This window comes from Cucurbita pepo, chromosome LG15 (assembly GCF_002806865.2).
Source record: "Cucurbita pepo subsp. pepo cultivar mu-cu-16 chromosome LG15, ASM280686v2, whole genome shotgun sequence".
Classification (NCBI taxonomy): Eukaryota; Viridiplantae; Streptophyta; class Magnoliopsida; order Cucurbitales; family Cucurbitaceae; genus Cucurbita; species Cucurbita pepo.
Genome location: NC_036652.1, coordinates 2,534,052 through 2,556,991, shown reverse-complemented (window position 1 = coordinate 2,556,991; position 22,940 = coordinate 2,534,052). Strand labels below are relative to the sequence as shown.

Here is a 22,940-nt window from a genome sequence, read left to right as displayed (position 1 = left end):
TCTTTCTCTCTCTGTTCTCTATGTTCATTTAGATTGAGTTGTGTTGTATGATTTTAACAACTGGTATCTGGTAGTGCTCTCAGTGTTAACCAAATGAGAAGAAGTAAATCGAAGGGTCTAAACAAAGACTGATCAAAATCAAATAACTGTAAAAATCGTCCAAACAGACCAAACAAAATGTTTTGGAATTGTGGAGAAAAAAGTCATTTTCTGATAGATTGTACAAGAACAAAGAGTACGTAGAATCACGAATCAGAAGATGTAATGATTCTATAAATTTAGCCACTGGGGATGTTTTAATCCTCAACTTGGACAATCTGATTGAATTCTAGATTTTGAATTGAGGTTCACATTTTCACTCGTCTCCAATAAGGAACTATTTCGGAATTTCAAATCATGAAATTTCGAGAAGGCATATCTTACCAGCAACAAAGCCTTGGAGATTGAATGAAATGGGGACATCTGTATAAAAACTCCAGAGAAATTAGTGGACATTAAAGGATATCAGATATATTCCTAGTCTCAATAACAACCTGATCTTTATTGGTCAGTTGGATAGCATAAGTTATGCAACAAAGTTTGGAAAGAGTTCGTGGAAGATTGTGAAGGGTGCTATGATGGTAGCACGTGGTACAAAATCTTGAACTTTATACACCACTACAGGGTGTATGAACATGGTTGTTGTTGCTGAGAGTGTTTCAAATTCAAATCTATGGCATAATAGACTTGAACATATGAGCGTCGAGGGAATGAATATGTTGGCTGCAAAAAGAAATTTTAGAAGGCCTAAAATTTGTTGATATCAGCTCTTGTGAGAGCTACATTGTAAGCAAATAGAAACGAGTTAGCTTCACAAAGGCTAGAACTGAATAAAGTGCAGTTGAAAATCGTCCATATTGACATTTGAGGACCATCTTCAATTTCATCACTTGGTGGATCAAAGTTCTACGCTACCTTTATCGATGGTTTCAGCAGGAATGTGTGGATTTATTTGCTGAAACATAAGCCAGATGTGTTTGTCACCTTCAAGAAGTAGAAGGCTGAAGTTGAAATCAAACCGAGTTGAAGATCAAATGTCTAAGGTCTGACGATGAAGGAGAGTACGACAAATCAGAATGCAAAGCATTGTATGCAGCTGAGGGAATTAGATTAATGAGGACAGTTCTTGGTAAGGCAAGGAAAAATAATGTTGTTAAAAGGATGAACAGAACATTGAGTGTACGAGCAAAGAATATGAGGATTCATTCTTGATTGCCTAAGATATTCTAGGTTGATGTTGTAAATACAATAGTCTACTGGATCAATAAAGGGTCGTCAATACCCTTAGAGTTCAAATTGTCAAAAAAGGTATGCACAGGAAAAGAACCAAGTACTCTTACTTGAGAACTTTGAGATGCACTGCGTATGTTCATGTTGATCTAGAGAAGAGAGACAAGTTTGACGATGAGGTTGTGAAGTGCTACTTCATAGGCTATGTTTCTGACATGTTGAGGTGTAGTTTTGGGATGATAAGAACAGAAAAGTCCCCAGACATTGTGACGTGACATTTTATGAAAATATCATGTACAAGGAGAAAAAGAATAAAGGTTATGTGACAATAAAGCAAGTGGGAGTTGACGTAAGTTGTGGAAAATTCACCAAGTGATGTTGTAGTAGATAATCAAGAAACTTCTGAGTCTCTTGCTGAGGAACTAGAGGTGGAACAAGTGACACCTCTGTAGGGATGTACATGGTCCGAGTTGGGTTGGGTTGAGAGATTTTTTTTACCCAACCCAAAAATTTGGGTTGGTTGGATTGATAACCCAATCCAACCCAAAATTTTTCACAATCCAACCGAACCCAACCCGCTATTTTTGGGTTGGGTTCGGGTTGAGTTCTTTCGTTGTTAACTTCTTTTTTAAGTTTTTTAAAAAAAAATTATTTATTCACAATTCATAATTATTTAATATAATCTTAGATAAAAAATATTAAAAAACAAACACAAACCATTTATAATTATTTTTTTTAAAAAATAAATTCATCGACAACAATAAAAAAAAATGGTAACATCTCAACATTATTTAACAAAAATTGGTTAGTCATACAATAAGAAAATAAAAGAATAGAATATGAAATTAAAAAATAATAGAAATATAAACTATACATCACAAAAAAAAATAAAAAAGGGTGTAATTTTTTTTTATAGAAAATGTAAGGATAGATTATAAAATTAAAACCGTATAAATGATTAGTTTAAACAAACTATATAAAAAAAATAAAAAATAACTTCAAAATCATATTAAATAACCTATCATAAATAATATTTTTAAATTAAAATAAAATTATAAGGTGTGATCGGTTAGTTTATTCCTATTATTATCTAAAAATACTATAAAATGAATTAATAGATATTTGTTAATTTATTACCTTCTAAATAATATATTTAAAAATAATATAAAATATTGAGGTAAATTTTTATTAATCTATTTACAGTACAATGAAAGGTGTTTAAAAATAATATGAAATATTGAAGTAATTTTTTATATTTAGAATAGAATTTTATAATATATAAAATAAACTAAATAATTTATTACCTTCCAAACAATATATTTAAAAATAATATAAAATATTGAGGTAAATTTTTATTAATCTATTTACGTTGCAAATAATGTGTTTAAAAATAATATGAAATATTGAAGTAATTTTTTATATTTAGAATAGAATTTTATAATATATAAAATAAACTAAATAATTTATTACCTTCCAAACAATATATTTAAAAATAATATAAAATATTGAGGTAAATTTTTATTAATCTATTTACGTTGCAAATAATGTGTTTAAAAATAATATGAAATATTGAAGTAATTTTTTATATTTAGAATAAAATTTTATAATATATAAAATAAACTAAATAAAATAATATAAATATAAATGAAATTAAAAAGGATGCATTCGGCTTAAGTCAAACCCAAGCATGGAGTATTCTAATAAACCTGAATTGTCACTCTGACAAACCTTTATATACAACAAAGTTCTCAATGTTATTCATAAGTTTTATTTGATTTTGGGTCAACCCCAGGTTCTTATCCTATGAACCAGAAACCGAACCGAGTCACTTCGGGTTCAGAAAAACAATCCAACCTAACCCCTATAATTCGGATTGGGTTGGTTCAGGTTGTCGGGTTGTCGGGTTGTCAGGTTAGATGTACATCCCTACACCTCGGTAGGTATTGAGAAGATCATCCAGTACTATCAGATTACCAAATAAGTATTCACCTTCCTTACACTATCTGTTGTTGACTGATAAAGGGAAACTAGAGTTCTTTGATGAGGCCCAATAATTGGAGGATACAACCATGTGGGAGCAAATCATGGATGATGGGATGAGTTGGATATCTAGGCTTCAAAATTATGTTGCTTTTTCATCTACTTGGGTTGAGTACATGATAATAGTTGAAGCGGGAAAGAAGATAATATGGATGACTGATTATCTAGAAGAATGAGGCAAGAAGCAGCACGAGAAAATTCTTTATACGAATAGTTAGAGTGTCAAAAGTTGGTGAAGAACCTGGTTTATTGTTCAAAGATAAAATGTATCAGAAGACGATATTATTTCACTCGCAGGTTAGTGGAAGCGATATTATTTCACTCGCGAGTTAGTGGAAGAAGGTGATATGTGTTTGGAGAAGATAGAGGGTACAAATAATTCAACAAACATGTTGACAAAATGTGTTGATTTTGAAGATTAAGGTTGTGCAAAGCCTTAATTGGTCTAGTGAAGATATTCTCACTTGTTCCAGTCAAATTAAATAGAACAAATTACAATTTGAGAGTAAATCAGTTAGGCATGCTTTTAGTGTAAAAAAGAAAATTGGATTTATTGATGGCACAATTGAAGAATCATCTCAAGATGCAAATTCAACCAAATTTGAACTCTGGAATCAGTGCAACAGTATGATAATATCATGGTTAACTCATTCAGTTGAAGTAAATATTGCTGAAGGTATTATTCACGCCAAGACAGCTCATCAAGTGTGGGTTGATGTTCACGATCAATTCTCATAAAAGAATGCTCTAGCAATTTTTCAAATACAAAAGTCGATAACAATGATGTCACAGGGAACCATGGCATTGTCAGCATATTTCACCAAGCTCAAAACACTTTGGAATGAATTGGAAGCGCACCACACACCATTTACCTATAATCAACACCAAATACATGTTGATCAACGCGAAGAAGACAAGTTGATGCATGAACTCATGGGGCTCAATGAGTCTTATAAACCGGTGAGATTTAACATATTGGTTATGATTCCATTACCTAATGCGAGGCAAACCTATTCATTACTCGATGCAGCGTCAAGTAACTTCTGAACCTACTAAGAATTTCTCAATTGCAGCAGTGCAGAAGAAAACAACATATTCAAAATTCACTAAGGACAAATCATGTGAATAATGCAAAAGAAGTGGTCATACAATTGATGAGTGTCAAATCCTTAAGTTTCACTGTAAATTTTGTGATAAAAGGAGACATATAGAAGATCGATGTCGTAGAAAAATAATTCTGGAAGGGCAGTACAAGTCAATCAATGCACCAATTGTAGATATCGATCATCTACAAATATGGTCGATATGTCTTAGTTGAATACAGAAGAACAGTCTTATCTACACTCAATCATCGTTCTTCTGGTAATTCTGACAATTAGATCAATGCAGCAGGTTTGTTTCCAGTATCTGCATTATCTATTAACTCTACTAGTTCTAATTCATGGATTCTCGATAGTGGAGCTACGGATCATATAGTATCCAATGTTTCTATTATAATTGAACCAAAGGCTACAATCATATCTACAATAAATTTACCTAATTGAGGGACAACACGTGTCACATACTAGCAATGTTCCCTTTAATCATAACCTTAAATTAAACAATGTTTTATGTGTACCTCCATTCCATTTAAATCTAATGTCCATTAGCAAACTTACTAATGACTTGAAATGTTATGTCACTTTCTATCTTGATTCTTGTGTTATGCAAGACTTGGCTACGTGGAAGATGCAAATTTATTGTAGAAATGATTGCAGCCTTTGGTTCAATCATAACAGAAGCTTTGGATACTATATGATTCGTAGCTCTATTATCGAGAATCCATGAATTAAAACTAGCAGAGTTTAATAGATAATGCAGATACTGGAAACAAACCTGCCATATTGATGTAACTGTCAGAATTACCAGAAGGACGATAATTGAGTGCAGATAAGGCTTGTGCTGTCTGTTGTCATTGCTCGAAATAAAATTTTGGAATGGAATTAGGTGATTGTTCTTCGGTATTCAACTGAGAAACATCGGTCATATTTGCATATGATCGATATCCACGATTTCTGCGTTGATTGACTTGTACTACCTTTCCAAAATTATTTTACTGTCGACATCGATCTTCTGTATGTCCCATTTTATCACAAATTTTACAGTAAAACTTAAGGATTCGACACTCATCAATTGTATGACCACTTCTTTTGCAGTGCTCACATGATTTGTCCTTGGTGAATTTTGAATATGTTTTCTCTTCTGCACTACTACTGCAATTGAGAAATTCTCGTAGGTTCAAAAGTTGCTTGACACTGCATCTCTTCTTATACAAGTAACGAATAGGCTTGCCTCACATTAGGTAATGGAGTCATCATCACTATGTTAGATCTCACCGTCTTATAAGACTCATTGAGCCCCATGAGTAGTTGCATCAACTTATCTTCTTCACGTTGATCAACATGTATTTGGCGTTGATTACAGGTAAATGGTGTGCGGTGTGCTTCCAATTCATCCTAAAGTGTTTTGAGCTTGGTGAAATATACTGACAGTGTCACGGTTCCCTATGACATTAATGTTATTGACTTTTGTATCTAAAAAATTGCTTGAGCATTCTTTTGTGGGAATTGATCGTGAAGATCAACCCACACTTGATGAGCTGTCTTAGAGTGAATAATACCTTCAATGATATCTACTTCAACAGAATGAGTTAACCAAGATAATATTATACTGGTACATTGAATCAGGAGTTCAAATTCGGTTGAATTTGCATCTTAAGACTGTTCTTCAGTACTGTCATCAATCAACCCATCTTGTTTTTGGCAATAGGAGCATGCATAACTGATTTACTCCCGGATTGATAATTTGTCCCATTTAATTTGATTGGAACACGTGAATATCCTGGCTTATCAGAGTGATGTAATAAGGATGTGTTAAATCAACATTCGAAGTTTTGAAGCTAGATTTGGCTTATTCCACCCTAAAGGAAATTTTGATATTTAAGAACACCAAGATCGGTGCTCTGATACCATGTTAAGAATTAAAAACATAAGTGGGATTAAAAGTGTGATATTCACTGATGTTCACGATGTTTAAATAGGATACCATCTACCAATTAATTCCTATAAATAAAAGATAATATACTACTAACCAAATTCTGAAAATAATATAAAATATACAAAATATACTACTAATCAAATCCTGAGAATTATATATAAAATTTATCAAATCTTGAAAATTATATATAAAATTAACGAACTCCTACAAACAAGGGTAAAAATTATTCTGAAAATAATATAAAATATACCAAATATACTAAAAACAAGGGTAAAAAATATTAGGATTGTGGATATCTAAGATGGAGGGAATCAACTCTATCCATTAATGTAAGCGTTGGAACAGTTTTGATTTTATTATGAATTAAAAGAAAAACAATAAACAGAAGAGTAAGAACTCTACCTTTATAGAAACCTTAGCTCCCTCGCTTGCAAGACTCATCGGAGTATTCCATGTAGAAGTTATTCAACATCCCACAAGATCTTCCTTACTATGACTCATACACAAGGTCAAGGCTTGTGGGAGCCTCTGGGATTGGAGAAAGAGTTTTGAGAATTCTCTAGATATGTAATTTTCATTCTCGAGAAAAAGTGGGAGAGATTGATGTGTCTTTGGCTCAACCCGATGGTCTTATTTATAGGGACTCTGGAAGAATCTTTGCCAAATAATATATTTGCATATTTAATATATTAGGATATAATACCTTATATAAATCATATTTAGATATTATAAGATATTGTAATATATATTTAATTAATTTGAATCTCATTCAAATACATTAATTGATTTAATATTTAATTGTATCAAATACAATAAATATTTTTTTTCCTTTTTAATATATATAATATATTAAATATTAATTTAAACATTTCAAATTAATATATTTTTCTCCATTTATATTTAACATATCTAATATATTAAATATTAATTTCAACCCTTCAAATTAAATATATTTTTTCTATTCATTTAATATATATATAATATATTAAATATCCATTAGTACCCTTCAAATTTTCTTTCAAATAAATTAAACCTTTTAGTTGCTATTAGTAGACCTTATGAACCTACCGATTATAAGCTCCAATAATATAAAATTAATTAATTAAATTCTTTAATTAATCAATTTTTGTTCATTAACTATAGGTCACTCCTTGTAACGACCCAAAAAAAATAATTAAATAATTAAATAATTAAAATAATAATTTTCCCTAAACTACTCCCCACTATCCCCTCCCTCTCCCAACTATCTCTCCTCAACCAATTCATCCGTAAAAAAAAAACCAAATCAGAATACTGGATGCATCGGAGGTTCCTACAATGAAAAAAAAATACGGATTGCAAGGAGCTGGAGATTTAATTATTGGAGAGAGATCTTGCTTTGTTATTACGGTAAGTCATATTTCAGATCTCTTTTTCATTTATCCCGATCATCAGATTTCCTTCTCCTTTATCTAATTAATCCGAATAAAATCTCTTGTTCACTGCCCGTTTATTTAGATTTTTGGTTATGATGTTAGGTCATAGAAAAATAACTAGAACAGATTTTCTTTTCCTTTGTCTAATTATTCAGAATTAGATCCCTGGTTCTCTTGCCCAGATAGTTAGATTTTTGGTTATGATGTTAGGTCATAGAAAATCACTAGAACAGATGAGGCAAATAAATATTTGTCAACCGAACAGATAGAAAAATAAATACAAAATAGAGAGTAAAAGAGAAGAATCGGAACAAAAAATTAACAGGTAAATAAGAAAGGAAAGAGGAAAGAAGAAAGGAAAGATTTGAAATGAAAATTTATCGGTGAATTTTAGATTTTAACAAAATTAAAGGAAGAAAAAAAATACAATACATATAAGATAAAGGAAAGATTTGGAAACAAGAATTAATTAGAATACAAACAAATATGAGATGACGGTAGAGAGGCAAAGTACTGTTAACAAAATCAAAAGAAAAGAGAAATATATATATATATAGATAGATAGATAGAAGGTCAAATACCGTAAACAAAATCGAGAGAAAACTAGAAAGGCAGGGAAAAGAAAAAAAAATAAATAAATAAAGAGCATGAAGTAAAGAGAAAATACAGAGAGCAGGAAAGAAGTAAAAAGAGAAAATACAGAGAAGGCATACAGACAAAAAAAAATAGAGAGAAGTAAAAGAAAAAAAAATACGCATATAGAGTAAAAAAAATAAAATAGAAAAGGCAGGGGAGAAGAAAATACAGAGGAGGCCAGAATAGAAAATCAAAAGAAAAAAATACAGAAGAGAAAAATAAAAGGGAAGAGTTGGGAGTAAGAATGGATCCGAAATGACCAACAATATGATTAGGTAAGAACCGATCAAAAATTGGTCAAGAATATGTCTTGAACAAAAATTGAGAGAAAAAGCAGAGTAAAGAAAGAATATCAAAAGACATGAGAGAAGTCAATCGAAATAAAAAATAGAAAATGAAATCTTAATATAAATAGAATATATATATATAATGTGTATATCTATTTAGAGGTATATTATAACACATCCAAGACTTTATCTATGCAAAGTCTTTAATGCTCGCATGAAGTTTAGCACATGAACCATTGTAAGAGTTAGAGAATTTAACATGAAATTGATGCCATGGATTCTTATAGGTTGGCTTGGATACAAAGGGAAAAATCAAACTTTCATTAAAGATAAATTGGTGACAACCGTATAAGCTAATCAGGTAAGTGGCCTTACTATAGGATAGGCTAAAAATTGTATGAGTTACGATGTTGGATGAACTATGTCGTACGATGCGGTATATGAGTTATGATGATGTGTGGGTTATGATACCTGATGATGTACTCAGTATATATATATATTTTGATGAATGTCGTACTTGATATGTTTGATGCACTTTGTGGCAATATGATGAGTATGATGATTGCGTGACGTTTACCTTAATATGATGATGTTTTCCATATTGAGCATGTTATATGATGATGAGTGCCATATTGCATCATGTCGTTAGATCGACATAGGACACAACCCTAAGAGCGTGAAAATGATATTAATATAAATATCCACGAGTATGTGTTACCTAGAGTAACAAAGAGATGAGACTAGAGGGTTGTGTCAGAAGAGACATTATGATGGATTTAGAGGGACCTCATGCATATTGTATGTTCATAAGCATAGGGCTACTTCCCCTAGAGATGATGAGTGCGGACGCGCACCGTATGATGAGCGCGAATGCGCACAGGTGCGAAAGCACACAGATGAGGGTGTTCATGAGGTGCATGACACTATGGGGTTCCGCTAACCTCCGGACGTCGCTACAGATTAGCTTGACCAGAGGGTCCAGGGGGTGTGCGAGCGCCCTGGGGACTCACACTCGCACGTGTGAGTCGTGTGTAGGGAAGTACTACACATCCAATTTGTCCGAGACTGGAGGCCACCCCTAAGATGATTAGAGATAGGTCCCTAAATCATGATTGCATGTGTTTGCATTTGCATGGCCCCTATAGTGGGGCCACTTACTGAGTATTCTTTGAAATACTCAGGCCGTGTGCCACATCATTTTTCAGGTAAAGGCAAGGCGCACTTGTACGGAGGACGGCGGCATCGCGAGCAGAGACTGTGGCACGTGCATAGGGTAGATTCATATTTAAATTTCTAGTCTTAAGTTAGAATAGGTTGTTTTGCATTTCATTGTTTTAAATTATTTTGTATTTGTTTTTGTTTTCTCTAAATTTCAGTATTTCATACTTAAACACGTAAGACCATGGCTGTGTTTTCCAGAGAAGAAGTTGTTTTAAACATTTTTTTTAAGTTTACGTTATCAACTATGTTCATGTAAGAGTTATATTTCCGCATTATAGATGAGCATGAGACGTTAGTAGCGACTCTGAGTATGTGGAAATTTAGGGTCGTTACAATTATAAACCTAGAGTTGCACTTTTATGCATTGTAGGACAAGTTATGTCCATTGATATAATCATTACAAGCAAGTCGATCCTTCACGAGTTGTTCATAATTATAGTTGGGTCAAAAGTCCGTTTTACCCCTCTAATTACATTTTTCACCTTAAGTACGATTCTCTAATGAACAATTTGTTTATGATCCATTCATAAACCAAGTCTCTCTCGGGCCAATGAGAGGGTGGGGCCCCATTGTTTAAGTCCCAAAATCAGTACTTAATAGAGCAACTCATCTGCTTTTCTGATATGGAAAGGAGTGAATTCCATCCCATGATATTAGGTTCCCAACTCTCTATTTGGTCAAGTCCCCAAAATGGTAGGCATATTGAATCAGCTAACAGAGTCATTCTTACCCATGTAAATTAAACGACAAACCCTCACCGGCAGTGAGTTCATAACTCACTCAGGATTAAGATCAAGTCACATATGATCATCATGTGAAATATTAATCTTCTCAATTAACGGATTTATAAAGAGAGATTAAATATTTCTTGGTCCAATCTTATACAAACTCATTGTATAGGATACCCCACTTACATGTCTCCACATAAACGATTTGGATCAAATCATTTGCAATGATTACAAAGTGGGACGTATCAATAGTGTTATCAGGATAAGGCACCCAACCTTATCCAACCCTTTAGGTTATTACTTGAACACGATCCTCTTGTATGTCAACCACATATGGTTCAAGATTACATTAATAACCTTGGATTTTCATACCATGAATAACATATAAATTACAAATAAAATAATAAAAAATATTTGTTAAAAACTAAATAATTAATTACGAGACTCTAGGGCATAAATCCCAACATAAGATATATTCTCTAACTAATTACAATTACGCCACAAAATATATTTCACAAATATCTTTATATTTTATAAAGTTGCTCCATAGTAACTTCTTTTACTAAATCAAGCTTCTATTCTTCTCTCTTAGTTTACTCTGACGATCATCGTCAACTTCATAGCAAATTCATCTATTGACTCACTGTCCTTCATTCGGATAGCCTTGAACTCCCTTTTCAAGGTCTGCACCTTTACTTCCTTAACACGTTCCACATCACATGCATTGTTTACAACGTTTCCCACACTACCTTTGGCGAGTCCTTCCCTGCCAACATGAGAAGGTTAATGTGTCGGAAAGGAAATGGCCGGTATCGCTCAGTTATCAGTTAGTAGAGCAGGGGACTGAAAATCCTCGTATTACCGGTTCAAATCTGGTATGAAAATAAGTCTAATGTGTCGGAAATGGCCGGGATAGCTCAGTTGGTAGAGCAGAGGACTGAAAATCCTCGTGTCACCAGTTCAAATCTGGTTCTTGGCACATCATGAATTTGTATGCGTATCTATTCTACAGATTCATTAATAAAATAGATTATGAAAAATACCGATACATCATGATGTCTGGAAATATACCCTTTAACTAAACTATATATATTTTTTACTCTATTTATAGATGAGTAAAATACACAAGTAAAGATAAAGAGGATACATATATAAATATGTAAAGGATGGATATAGATATGGAAAAGAAAAGAATTTTATTTTCTTTCCTCTTCTTTTTTATTTGTTCATACTCTGTCTCCTCACGTTCAATTAATACTTTATACATATTTGAAAGGTTCAATTAGTTCGTTATAAGACCCAAAAGTCTAGTCTAGGGGAGTTGAAAGGCGGGAATGGCCAAGATTCATCTCCGATACAGTACAAATAGAATCCGATTCTCTTTTCATGTATTTTGATTTTTCCTCTTTTCATATTAGATTTCTTCATTTCCCCCTACGTGACTTTCTAAAGCACATCTAAGTGATATGCGTGATACATAGTTCATAATGTAGAACTCATTTAGTTCATCCTATTAGCTCGGCTCATCCAAAATAAGTATCTTAAAAATTTGATAATCTCACCAAATCTCTAATTGTATTTTTTTTCTTTATATTTTGAATCAATAATAATAAGATGAATGAGACTTCAATTACTATGCTATATCTATAAGAGAACGTACAAATGTATTTGAATATCTTGAGTTATGNTCATACCATGAATAACATATAAATTACAAATAAAATAATAAAAAATATTTGTTAAAAACTAAATAATTAATTACGAGACTCTAGGGCATAAATCCCAACATAAGATATATTCTCTAACTAATTACAATTACGCCACAAAATATATTTCACAAATATCTTTATATTTTATAAAGTTGCTCCATAGTAACTTCTTTTACTAAATCAAGCTTCTATTCTTCTCTCTTAGTTTACTCTGACGATCATCGTCAACTTCATAGCAAATTCATCTATTGACTCACTGTCCTTCATTCGGATAGCCTTGAACTCCCTTTTCAAGGTCTGCACCTTTACTTCCTTAACACGTTCCACATCACATGCATTGTTTACAACGTTTCCCACACTACCTTTGGCGAGTCCTTCCCTGCCAACATGAGAAGGACGTCCTCCGGAACTACTTGGTAGATGGCAACAATAGCCATCATGTCCTTATGCTCCTCAACTTCATCAACATGCTTGATAATGTCACATATGCCCTGTGCCTGTAAATTAAAACGCATCTTTATCGACTATGCTACGGAGTTATTCTTCGTGAGTAACGAGTACTAGAGCGTTACATTCTCCTACTTTCCTCTTTTTATCATCGTCGTATCTCCTTCAGTGACTTTGTATGGTGACGAAATTTGTTTCGATATCCTAGCTCTGCTACCAAATGTTGGATATGGCCCCATGATCCAAATATGCAGAAACAGATAAATGAAACAAAAAGAACAACTTGAAGAGAGAGTTTCTTAGAACAGAACAACCTTAATCACTACAAGTATTTATAGGGTTGAAAATACTAACAAATTTCCTGAAGTGTATTCTCAAGTTAAAACCACTCACAATTCTCCTAAATAAATCATTAGACTTCTCCAAATTTTGGCAAGCTCTAGAGTAACTTCAATTGTGTGACCTCAAGCATGTGCTCATAAATGTTATGAAATGTTAAACACATTTCCTCTTTTCTATATAAGTTGATTACATGAAAGTGATGCTCGTCCATGAGGCTCTACATGTATGAAAGTAAAGTACATAAAATCATGAAAGTGATGCATAGTGAGTGAGACTTAAAATGCATGAAAGAGATGTTTTGTAAACCGGTTTGGTGACATGAAACCATGTGTATAAAATGATACACACGTTGGGTTTAGTGTACTTGAATACGATTCTAAAAACTTTCATAACATGCATGTGTTAATTATTCTAGTCTGATTGTATTTTGGAAGTTGAGCTATTATAAAAGTCAACGTCGATGGACTTCATTGTTGGATTCCTAAAGGTAGATAATCGATAGATTATGTATTTATAGCAACTCGGATGGGATCATAGAGTTATGATTATTATAATTATAAACTGTATATGGCTATATCTCTCATGTATATGTATCCCACGAATCCATGAATCTATAAATGCATGAAACAAGTTTAATATCTAACATTTTTCCGTTATTAAAAGGTTCGTGANGCGTGATACATAGTTCATAATGTAGAACTCATTTAGTTCATCCTATTAGCTCGGCTCATCCAAAATAAGTATCTTAAAAATTTGATAATCTCACCAAATCTCTAATTGTATTTTTTTTCTTTATATTTTGAATCAATAATAATAAGATGAATGAGACTTCAATTACTATGCTATATCTATAAGAGAACGTACAAATGTATTTGAATATCTTGAGTTGTCGAAGTGAAGATTAGTTTCGTATTATTTAATGAGCATCTTGTATTTCATATAAAAATTTGGAGCAATATAATCCTTACATAAGGGTCATCCAACCCAACTTTCAGGCATTAAGATACACTTTAGACGTGGATGATTATCATATGAGATTCCCAACATATCATAAGATTCTCTTTTTGGAAAATCCGCACTTTTCCAAACCCAGAAAATAGACGGAGTTCTAGGGTTTATCCTTGCGGAAAATACTTTTATGCATATCTCTTTCGGTTGATCTATATCATACTTGATTCTCGTAAGATGATACACACTAGCTAATCCGTCTCGTGCTACATCATAAGCACATTGGGAACATAGATAATTGTAGATACAATATGTTCGATACATAATACATTTGACCTTTGATTTTGTCTCAAAAATACTCTCGTTCGGTTTCAATTTTACTTATGATTTTTATAGATATCTCAAAAATAGTTTTATCATCCAGTTTTCTTTAAAAATACAATTATAATTCAATCCAAAATCACATAAATTTTTTAATTTGTTTAAAAGTTTAATTTACGAAAAAAAAAATAAGGATATTTTTATAATTTAGAAATGGTGTATGATTAGCACACAAATTCATTGGCTTGGCAAGAATTAGGGAGCATATTTTCGTGTAGAATCACAAGCTAATTATAGTAAAATCAGCTTCCTCTATGGCTCCTCCCTCTATAACTCCTTAACAAAACGCGTCCTCTTGGTTTGTTCTTTCACATCATCAAAGCTACCACCTTCAAGACTCTGATACGGCTTGTTGTATCAATAAAGCTACCACCTTCAATGATCTGATATCGCTTGTTGTAGCGAACTGCCACAATCAAAATGCTTTGATACCCAATTGTTGTAACGAAAACAGAAGCAAGATCGATTGTACCGCTTGTTGTATCAATAAAGCTACCACCTTCAACGATTTGATACCGCTTATCGTAGGGGAATGCCACAATCAAAATGCTTTGATACCCAATTGTTGTAACAAAAATAGAAGCAAGATAGATCGTACCGCTTGTTGTATCAATAAAGCTACCACCTTCAATGATCTGATATCATCAAAATACTTTGATACCCAATTGTTGTAACGAAAACAGAAGCAAGATCGATCGCACTTAGACACCTACAAACTGAAATTGAACAAGAAACACCAACCTTTGAATCTTTTCCCTCATTTTCAAATTCTCTCTCTTTTATCTTTCTTGCATGGCTGATCATACACGTTCACACACGACAGCCGACTTATACCGAATCCTTCGAGTCCCTGTCAAAGATCTCTGCAAGGGATTCATGAAATGGAACCCTTCCATGAAGAGCCCTCGAAACATGACCCCCGTCAAAGAACGTGACAAGTCCCATTGCGAAAACGAGCCCTATATAGTCACCACTCCAACCACCCCGAACTTGGACGAGAGTTTCTTTGCTAACATATCAAGGACTTTTTCTAGAACCAATAGCCGGAGAAGCAAGACGCCGTCGCCAAGTCCGCGGTCGTTGTCAAGGAACTCGAGTCGTCGGAGCACTACGCCGACTTTGTTATCGAGAGATCAAAGCCGACGAAGTAATTCAGATTCCGAATTCTTAAGGGGATCGATATCGAGAAATTTTAGTAGAAAAGTTGACGGACCGGAGTCGAATGAAACACCGATCTCTCCAGAGCTCAACTCCACAGCGGATCGATTGCTTTCGAGAAATACGAGTAGAAGGAGTCCTAAAAGTACTCCGATCATATATTCACAGTCGACGGCGTTGAAGAAACCGCCGCCGGTCGAGAAGAAACTGGAATGTACGTTGGAAGAGCTCTGCGATGGATGCGTGAAGAAGATTATGATCACCAGAGACGCCATAGTTAACGGGTCAGTTACCATTCTTCACTATAAAATTTTGGATCTTTTTTTTTAAAAAAAAAAATTACCAAATATTTTCTTTAATTTTTCTAGCTAAATTATAGTTTTAAAACTATTTAAAATAAAATTAAAAATATTATAATAATTTGTTTTCTGTTTAAAAAAATTGTCAATCAATTTTAAAATATTTTTAAAAAGTTTTATTAATACTCTCAATATTATTTTTTTTTTTCAAAAATACTTTTAAACTTTTAAATGAATTTTAAAAACATGCTTCAAAAATCAATTTGAATTTTCATAACTTTTTTAAAAACTTCAAAATTTTCATTAAATTTTTCTAAAAAGTTCAAAATATACGGCGATGAACCAATGTGATGAACTAAATTTTAAGTTAAAAATATATTTTTACAATTTTCACGAACAGGATAATTGTAGAAGAAGAGGAGATGCTGAAAATAGAAGTGAAACCGGGATGGAAGAAAGGAACAAAGATCACATTCGAAGGAAAGGGAGATGAAAAACCAGGTTACCTCCCGGCCGACATAACCTTTTCGATCGACGAGAGAAGGCACCCGTTGTTCAGTCGAGACGGGGACGACTTAGAATTAGGAGTTGAGATCCCTTTGGTGAATGCACTAACTGGCTGTTCAATCCCAGTTCCTCTTTTGGGAGGTGACAAAATGAGTCTCTCCTTTGATACCATCATATATCCTGGCTTTCAAAAGGTTATTATGGGCCAAGGAATGCCGATCCCGACCCAACCGTCTCGAAAAGGCGACCTTCGCATCCAATTCCTCGTCAAGTTTCCGTCCGAGTTGAGCGAGGAACAAAGGGCCGAAGCTGCTACCATTTTGCAAGACTGTTCTTGAACTTTCCCTAATCAGCTCTTGTCTAGATCATCCTATGATCAAGAATGGCACCATGAAAACAGCACTTCCAAGCTTTGTGAAGGATATTGCTTCCATGGAAGTCAAGCATGTTAGCCTTCATGAAATGGACATAGCACTTCAATTATCACTACATTGAATGAATGGATGCAAAGGAGTGTCTTTGTTTTCAATATTAATACCTACAAAGAGGACTACAATGGTTGTCGCTTCTTGTGCCTCTTGATCGACAAGTACTCGGGGAGGACCAAGAAATTACCCGATCATACGTCTATAATATCATTGTTGAAACATGCTTGAACAAGAAGGCATTCTTTATATTCTAAGTATACATTTAGGGTTTATGAGCTAATATGTTCATTTCTACGTGAACCGATTCTTGGAATCGATTGTTTTTCATATTTTATCATTTCATAAATATAAGTCAAATGTCTATGAATATATCCATCTCGGGTCAATTTTATTTTTGAATATATTGCCTTAGGCCTTTAGGGTTCTTTTTCTTCGTATAAATTATCCTTGGAACAAGTTATCATAATTCGTCTATGCCTACAAATTAGACTGTATTTTTCGCATATTTCGTATGGTAGAAGTGCTCAAAAAATCCGATGATGACATGAAAAACTCGATCAATTCAACTCAATTCATATGGTTTGAGTTGGGTTATGAACATATTTGAATTGGAACATTATAGGGATTGGGTTGGTTCATGGATTCCCCCTAAAATTAGATTGAGTTTGTAAGGACCCTAGATTTCAGTTACCTAAAGTCGCTAGGAATTATAACTCTTAAAACATCATCATATAAATCATAATTTGCAGAATGAACATACTTCATCATTCAAAACACCACTATGGTCTTACGTGTTCAAAACATAATTTAGAAATGAAATTGCAAATGATAATGAAATAATTTAGAACATGAAATGCAAACAAACCTATTCTAACCTAAGTCTAAGAAATAAATATGCTTATAGCCTATGCACTTGTCGTGGTCTCTGATTTGCGATGCCGCCGTCAACCGTACATGGACGCATTGTCTTTACCTGAAAAATGATGCAGCACACGACTTGAGTATTTTGAAGAATACTCAGTAAGTGACCCCACTATAGGGGTCGTGAAAAATGCAAACACATTCAACAATGCTCTAGGAACCTATCATTAAAACATCCTAGGGGTGGCCTCCAGTCCGAACTAAATTGAATGTGTAGTACTTTCCTATACACGATCCACACGTGCAAGTGTGAATCTCCAAGTGGTTCGTACCCCCTGGATCTATCATAATCGAGCTAGTTGTTCGTAACGACGTCCGAAGGTTAGCAGACCCCTAAGTGTCATGCTCGGCATGATCACCATTATTATCGTAGCGTACGCGTCCATACTCATCATAATAAAAGGGAAAGTATATCGATGCTTATGCAATACCAAAATGCATGGAGTCCCTCTAGTTTCTCGTCTTTAAAACGTCTTACAACACAACCCTAATTTCATCCTTATATTACTAATAGTAATATATGCGCATCAACTTTCCATCTTAACATCATAAATAACATTTGTAGGGTTGTGTCCTAGCTCGGGTCATCGACATCATGCAATATGACATTCACAACATGCATCTCAATTTAATACGGAAAATAATGTCATATTAAGGGAATAACATCATACATTGTCATCATCAAACATCACGATCATAACGCTATCAAAAAACGTCATAACCATCATAGCACATCATCAAACATCATCATACAACATCATATAACTCATACATGTCATCATACATTATAGGTCATACGTCATACGTCATAATTATAAAGCATAAAGGACATGTGTCGGTGCCAATAGGCACGTGTTGTCATACAGCAAATAAGTATCTAGCCTATCAGATAGTAAGACCATTTATTTGGTAGGTCTTAGCTGGCGTTCTCCCTAAATTTTTAATACGTTAGCTCTCATTCCTTGAGAGCCGTTCCAAGTGTCGCCAGACCTCGTTTCTTATTAGGTCGTTCGTCACCTTTCATTACTACTTCACAATTGTAACAGGATTCAACTTAAAATTGTGAAATAAGGCATTCTAATGATCTTTATTAACTTAATAAGGGTACAAATCAGCTCCAGAAGGGTCGAAAACATAGGTGAGCCAGATACACGATTATGAGTCGACAAGTCTGTCTGCATGCGTGACACGTGTCTCCAAGGGAGAGGGACACGTAGCGTTTTGCTTCTCGGGTCGAGGCGCAGGTTCGGGTCAGCTATTGCGGGCACGCGGGTCAAGTTGCTGCAGGACTGGGCTGATAGGGCGATTGGGCCTCAGAATCGTGGGCTGCAAGCGAGGCGGGTCGTGGTCTCGTGGGCTGCAGGCCTAGGCTGGTAGGGTGACACTGGGCCGAGACCAACGGATGTGCAATGGGTTACAGGATGAGTTCAACCCGGATTCGAATCCGACGGGTTCGTCTTCTTCGCCCGACTCTGCGCGATTTTCTAATTTCTTTTTCTCTCTCCTTTCTGCGGCTATTTTCGAAGCTTCGTGGCTTGAAGATATCTAAAACGGAACATATATAAGGTTCTCAAAAGCTCGAAGTTCCAATCTCTTTTCCGACGACAATGAACGTTGAGGAGGCACGAAAAGTATTTTAGGTGGACGTACAATGGTCGAAAATCTCTTTCACAGCATGGGTTGGTCGTTTTAGCCGTCGGGTGCGTGGCTGTCAACTCGCCGAAAAAACATCTTTTTCTCTCTCTCTTTCTACTATTTTTCTCTCTGTTCTTTGTCTGCAGGTGTTTGTGGGGGAGTCAGGGAGGGTTGGCTGAAGCATGGCTACCTGTTTGGTGACTGTGGGACGTGCTGCGTGTCACGGTCATGCTCGTCTGTTGCATAGGGCATGTCATGCCAAGCCAAACCCTTTATGTTTTTCTAAGTTGTAAGGCTATTGTTGTCTTTTTGCTCGCATATATAACACCAATTTTAATTTCTCAAATCTTCCTTTCAAAATCTCTCTCTGTCCCCGTTTTCTAAAACCTTCTCCTTGAACCGGGGCCAGAGGCTCGAGCATACGTCGCTTGGCCGTAGGCAACGCAAGAACGAATTAGCTTAACTCACTTGTTGCTGGAAAGTGATGTTGACTTCTGGCAAAACGTCGACGAAAAACAAACGGCTGAAGAAAGTTCGTTCGAAGAAATAACAACGGAGAGTAAAAAGAGAGGGAGAGAATTTGCTGAAGACCGATGTTTATTTGTGATTCAGTTGAATTCTTTAACTAACAAACCTAAATATAAAAATAGAGAGAGTGGCTAAAACTTAGCCCAAAGTTGGCTGCAATTTACCCTCCCCATTAGCATGAATTCAGAAATTAGAAAGGTCAAAACAACTCAACTAAATTTAAGGACCATATCTTTTATTTGATAATCTCCATCTACAAGTTGTGCTATATCTACCTTATTATTGAACTCCGATGTTTGAGTGTAGTTCTTCAAATTTTACCTGCGCCAAGGACTTGGTGAAAATGTCTCTAAGTTGTTCCTCTGTTTGGATGAAATCAATCTTGATGAGCCCTCGATCTGCACATTCTCGAATGTACTGGAATCTGATTTCTATGTGCTTGCTTCAGTCGTGCAAAACTCGATTTTTTATCAGGGAGATCGTAGCTTTGTTGTCCACGAATAGAATTGGTGGTTCGCTTTCTCTCCCGATGAGTTCTTCCATTAGTCGCGCAAGCTAAACCCTCTGTGTTGCTGCCATCGAAGCGGCGATGTATTCTGCTTCGTAGGAAGACAAAGCAACTACCTTCTGTTATGTTGATTGCCAGCAGATCGCGCCGCCTGAGAGGAAGTAGATCATTTCGCTAGTGCTCTTACGATCATCAACGTCACCGGCCATGTCACTATCACCGTAGCCGACCAGCTTGAGTTTCTCCTTTCCTCTCCCTGCGCAGTATCTTACACCACAGCTTCTGGTTCCGGCTACATAGCGCAGGATGCACTTGACAGCCACTAGATGCTCCTCCCTAGGTGCTTCCATAAACCTACTCACATATCCAACAGAATAAGCAAGATCAGGACGAGTGTTTACCAGATAGCGCAGACTCCCGACAATGCTGCGGTAATTAGTGGAGTCGACTGGCGTCGTAGTGCTGGCCTTCCTTAGTTGGAGCCGGGCCTCCATTGGCGTCCTTGTAGGGTTACTGTCCGCAAGCCCAGTTGTGTCCAGCAGCTTCTTCGCATACGCACTTTGGCAGATGGAGATGCCGGTAGAATTCTGTTGCACTTCGATGCCGAGGTAGTAGTTGAGCATGCCGAGATCGCTCATCTTGAAGTTCTTTGACATCTCCTTCTTGAACCTTCCGAGAACTTCCATGTCGCCTCTAGTGATTATGAGGTCATCGATGTACACTCCCACGATCAGTCGCTGCTTGCCATGGCCGTGCGTGTACATGCCATGCTCAGAGGCATAGCGCTTGAACTTTAGTGACAGTAGGGTACTGTCGAGCTTCGCGTTTCAGGCTCGTGGGGCTTGTCGAAGCTTGTAGAGTGCCTTGTGCAGGTGCAGTACCTTACCGAGGTTGTAATTGTCCAGGAAGCCAGGTGGTTGTCGGACGTAGACGGTCTCCTTTAGCTCTCCGTTAAGGAAAGCAGACTTCACGTCCATATGGTGAACCTCCCAAGAGCAATGTGCTGCAATTGCCAGCAAAAGACGGATGGATTCTAACCTTGCCACCGACACAAATACCTCTTCGAAGTCCACTCCTTGCTTCTGGACGTAGCCCTTCGCCACCAGACGGGCCTTGTGCTTCACAACTTCTCCTTTTTCGTTGCACTTCAGTTTGAAGACCCATTTGAGCCTTATGGCTCGGTGTCCCGGCGGCATATCCTCCAGACTCCATGTTTGGTTCTCGGTGATGGATGTCATCTCCTCTTGCATTACCTTTAGCCAGTCTTTCTCAGTGATGGATGTCATCTCCTCTTGTATTGCCTTCAGTCAGCACGGGTTCCTTTCTACTTCGGCCAAGGTGTTCGGTTCATCTGCACTAATGGCATGCAGTTTGGCCACTTCTTCGAGCTCGTGCGCTGTCAGTCAAGGTGGTTCACCTCCTCCCACTAGGTCGTCCATCCTTTGGTACCTGGCCACCAGATCATCATCGTGATCGGCATCCAGCGTCGAATCCACAGTCCGTCGGTTCATCTGCACTGATGGCATGCAGTTTGCCCACTTCTTCGAGCTCGCGCGCTGTCAGTCCAGGTGGTTCACCTCCTCCCACTAGATCGTCCATCCTCTGGTACCTTGCCACCAGATCATCATCGTGATCAGCATCCAGCATCGAATCCGCAGTCCGTGGTGTTGCGAACTCCACTAGTTCAGGGGGTGCACCTGCGGGCGGCGGTAACGGTTCCTGATGCTGGGCTCCTCCTTCTTCCGGCTTGGTGATGAGGTACTCCACTGTGAATTGATTTGGGTTGTGGTTTGTCTCGATCACGTCGTTCCACTGCCAGAAGGTGCTTTCGTCGAAGATGACGTCGCGAGATACGTGAGCTCGCCCCCTACAGGATCATAGAGTCTGGTACGCCTTGCTCTTGGGTTCATAGGCGATGAAGACGACCTTTAGCCCCCTGGGATTGAGCTTGGCGAGGTGGGGACGCGTTATCTTCATGTATGTGATGCAGCCGAACACGCAGAGATGACGGGGATGATGTACAGCTAGCTTTTTGTTGTACCAAGCCTCATATGGCGTCTTCCCGTCGAGGCTTTGGGTTGGTGACCGATTGAGGAGATAGACGGCCGTCATTACGCCTTCTCCCCAGAATCTCCCAGGCATCCCGACCTCACTCTTTGCGCCTCTGCCGCCTCACTCTTTGCTTGCAGCAGGGTCATCCACATGAAGCAGCTTTTGTCATCGACTATCAGGAGGAAGAGAAGCAGGGTCATCCACATGAAGCAGCTTTTGTCATCGACTAACAGGAGAAAGAGACTCTTACCGCCTGGGGTCACCGGCTTGATGGGCCCGCAGATATCGCCGTGTACAAGCTCCAACAGCTCATCGGCGCGGTAGGGTGTCCAAGACGGAAAGGGTGTGCGCCTCTGTTTGCCGATGTGAATAGTGGCGGTCACGTCGTCTCCCTGTCGAGGTTCGATTTCACGACGTCGGGCCTCTTCGTGGCGGTGATGGAGAT

General features: G+C 36.5%; 1 protein-coding gene and 1 non-coding gene across 2 annotated transcripts; both read left to right on the top strand.

Annotated features, from left to right (window-relative positions):
- Positions 1 to 11,538: 11,538 nt before the first annotated feature.
- TRNAF-GAA lies at positions 11,539 to 11,611 on the top strand. The gene has a single exon. It is a non-coding gene; the product is annotated as a tRNA-Phe (tRNA).
- A 3,640-nt stretch (positions 11,612 to 15,251) lies between these two features.
- Positions 15,252 to 16,761, top strand: LOC111776356 (dnaJ homolog subfamily B member 4-like). The gene is made up of 3 exons (XM_023655788.1): positions 15,252 to 15,558; positions 15,703 to 15,901; positions 16,317 to 16,761. The coding sequence occupies exons 1-3, from the start codon at positions 15,252 to 15,254 to the stop codon at positions 16,759 to 16,761; spliced, it is 951 nt and encodes a 316-aa protein (XP_023511556.1).
- The last annotated feature ends 6,179 nt before the right edge of the window (positions 16,762 to 22,940 follow it).

Bases quoted from the DNA above. Each gene is read 5' to 3' on its own strand.
- LOC111776356 (XM_023655788.1), top strand. From the start codon at position 15,252: ATGGCTGATCATACACGTTCACACACGACAGCCGACTTATACCGAATC. The intron at 15,559-15,702 runs GTCGGAGCACTA...CGATCTCTCCAG, and splicing joins GTTGTCAAGGAACTCGAGTC to AGCTCAACTCCACAGCGGAT. The intron at 15,902-16,316 runs GTCAGTTACCAT...TTTCACGAACAG, and splicing joins AGAGACGCCATAGTTAACGG to GATAATTGTAGAAGAAGAGG.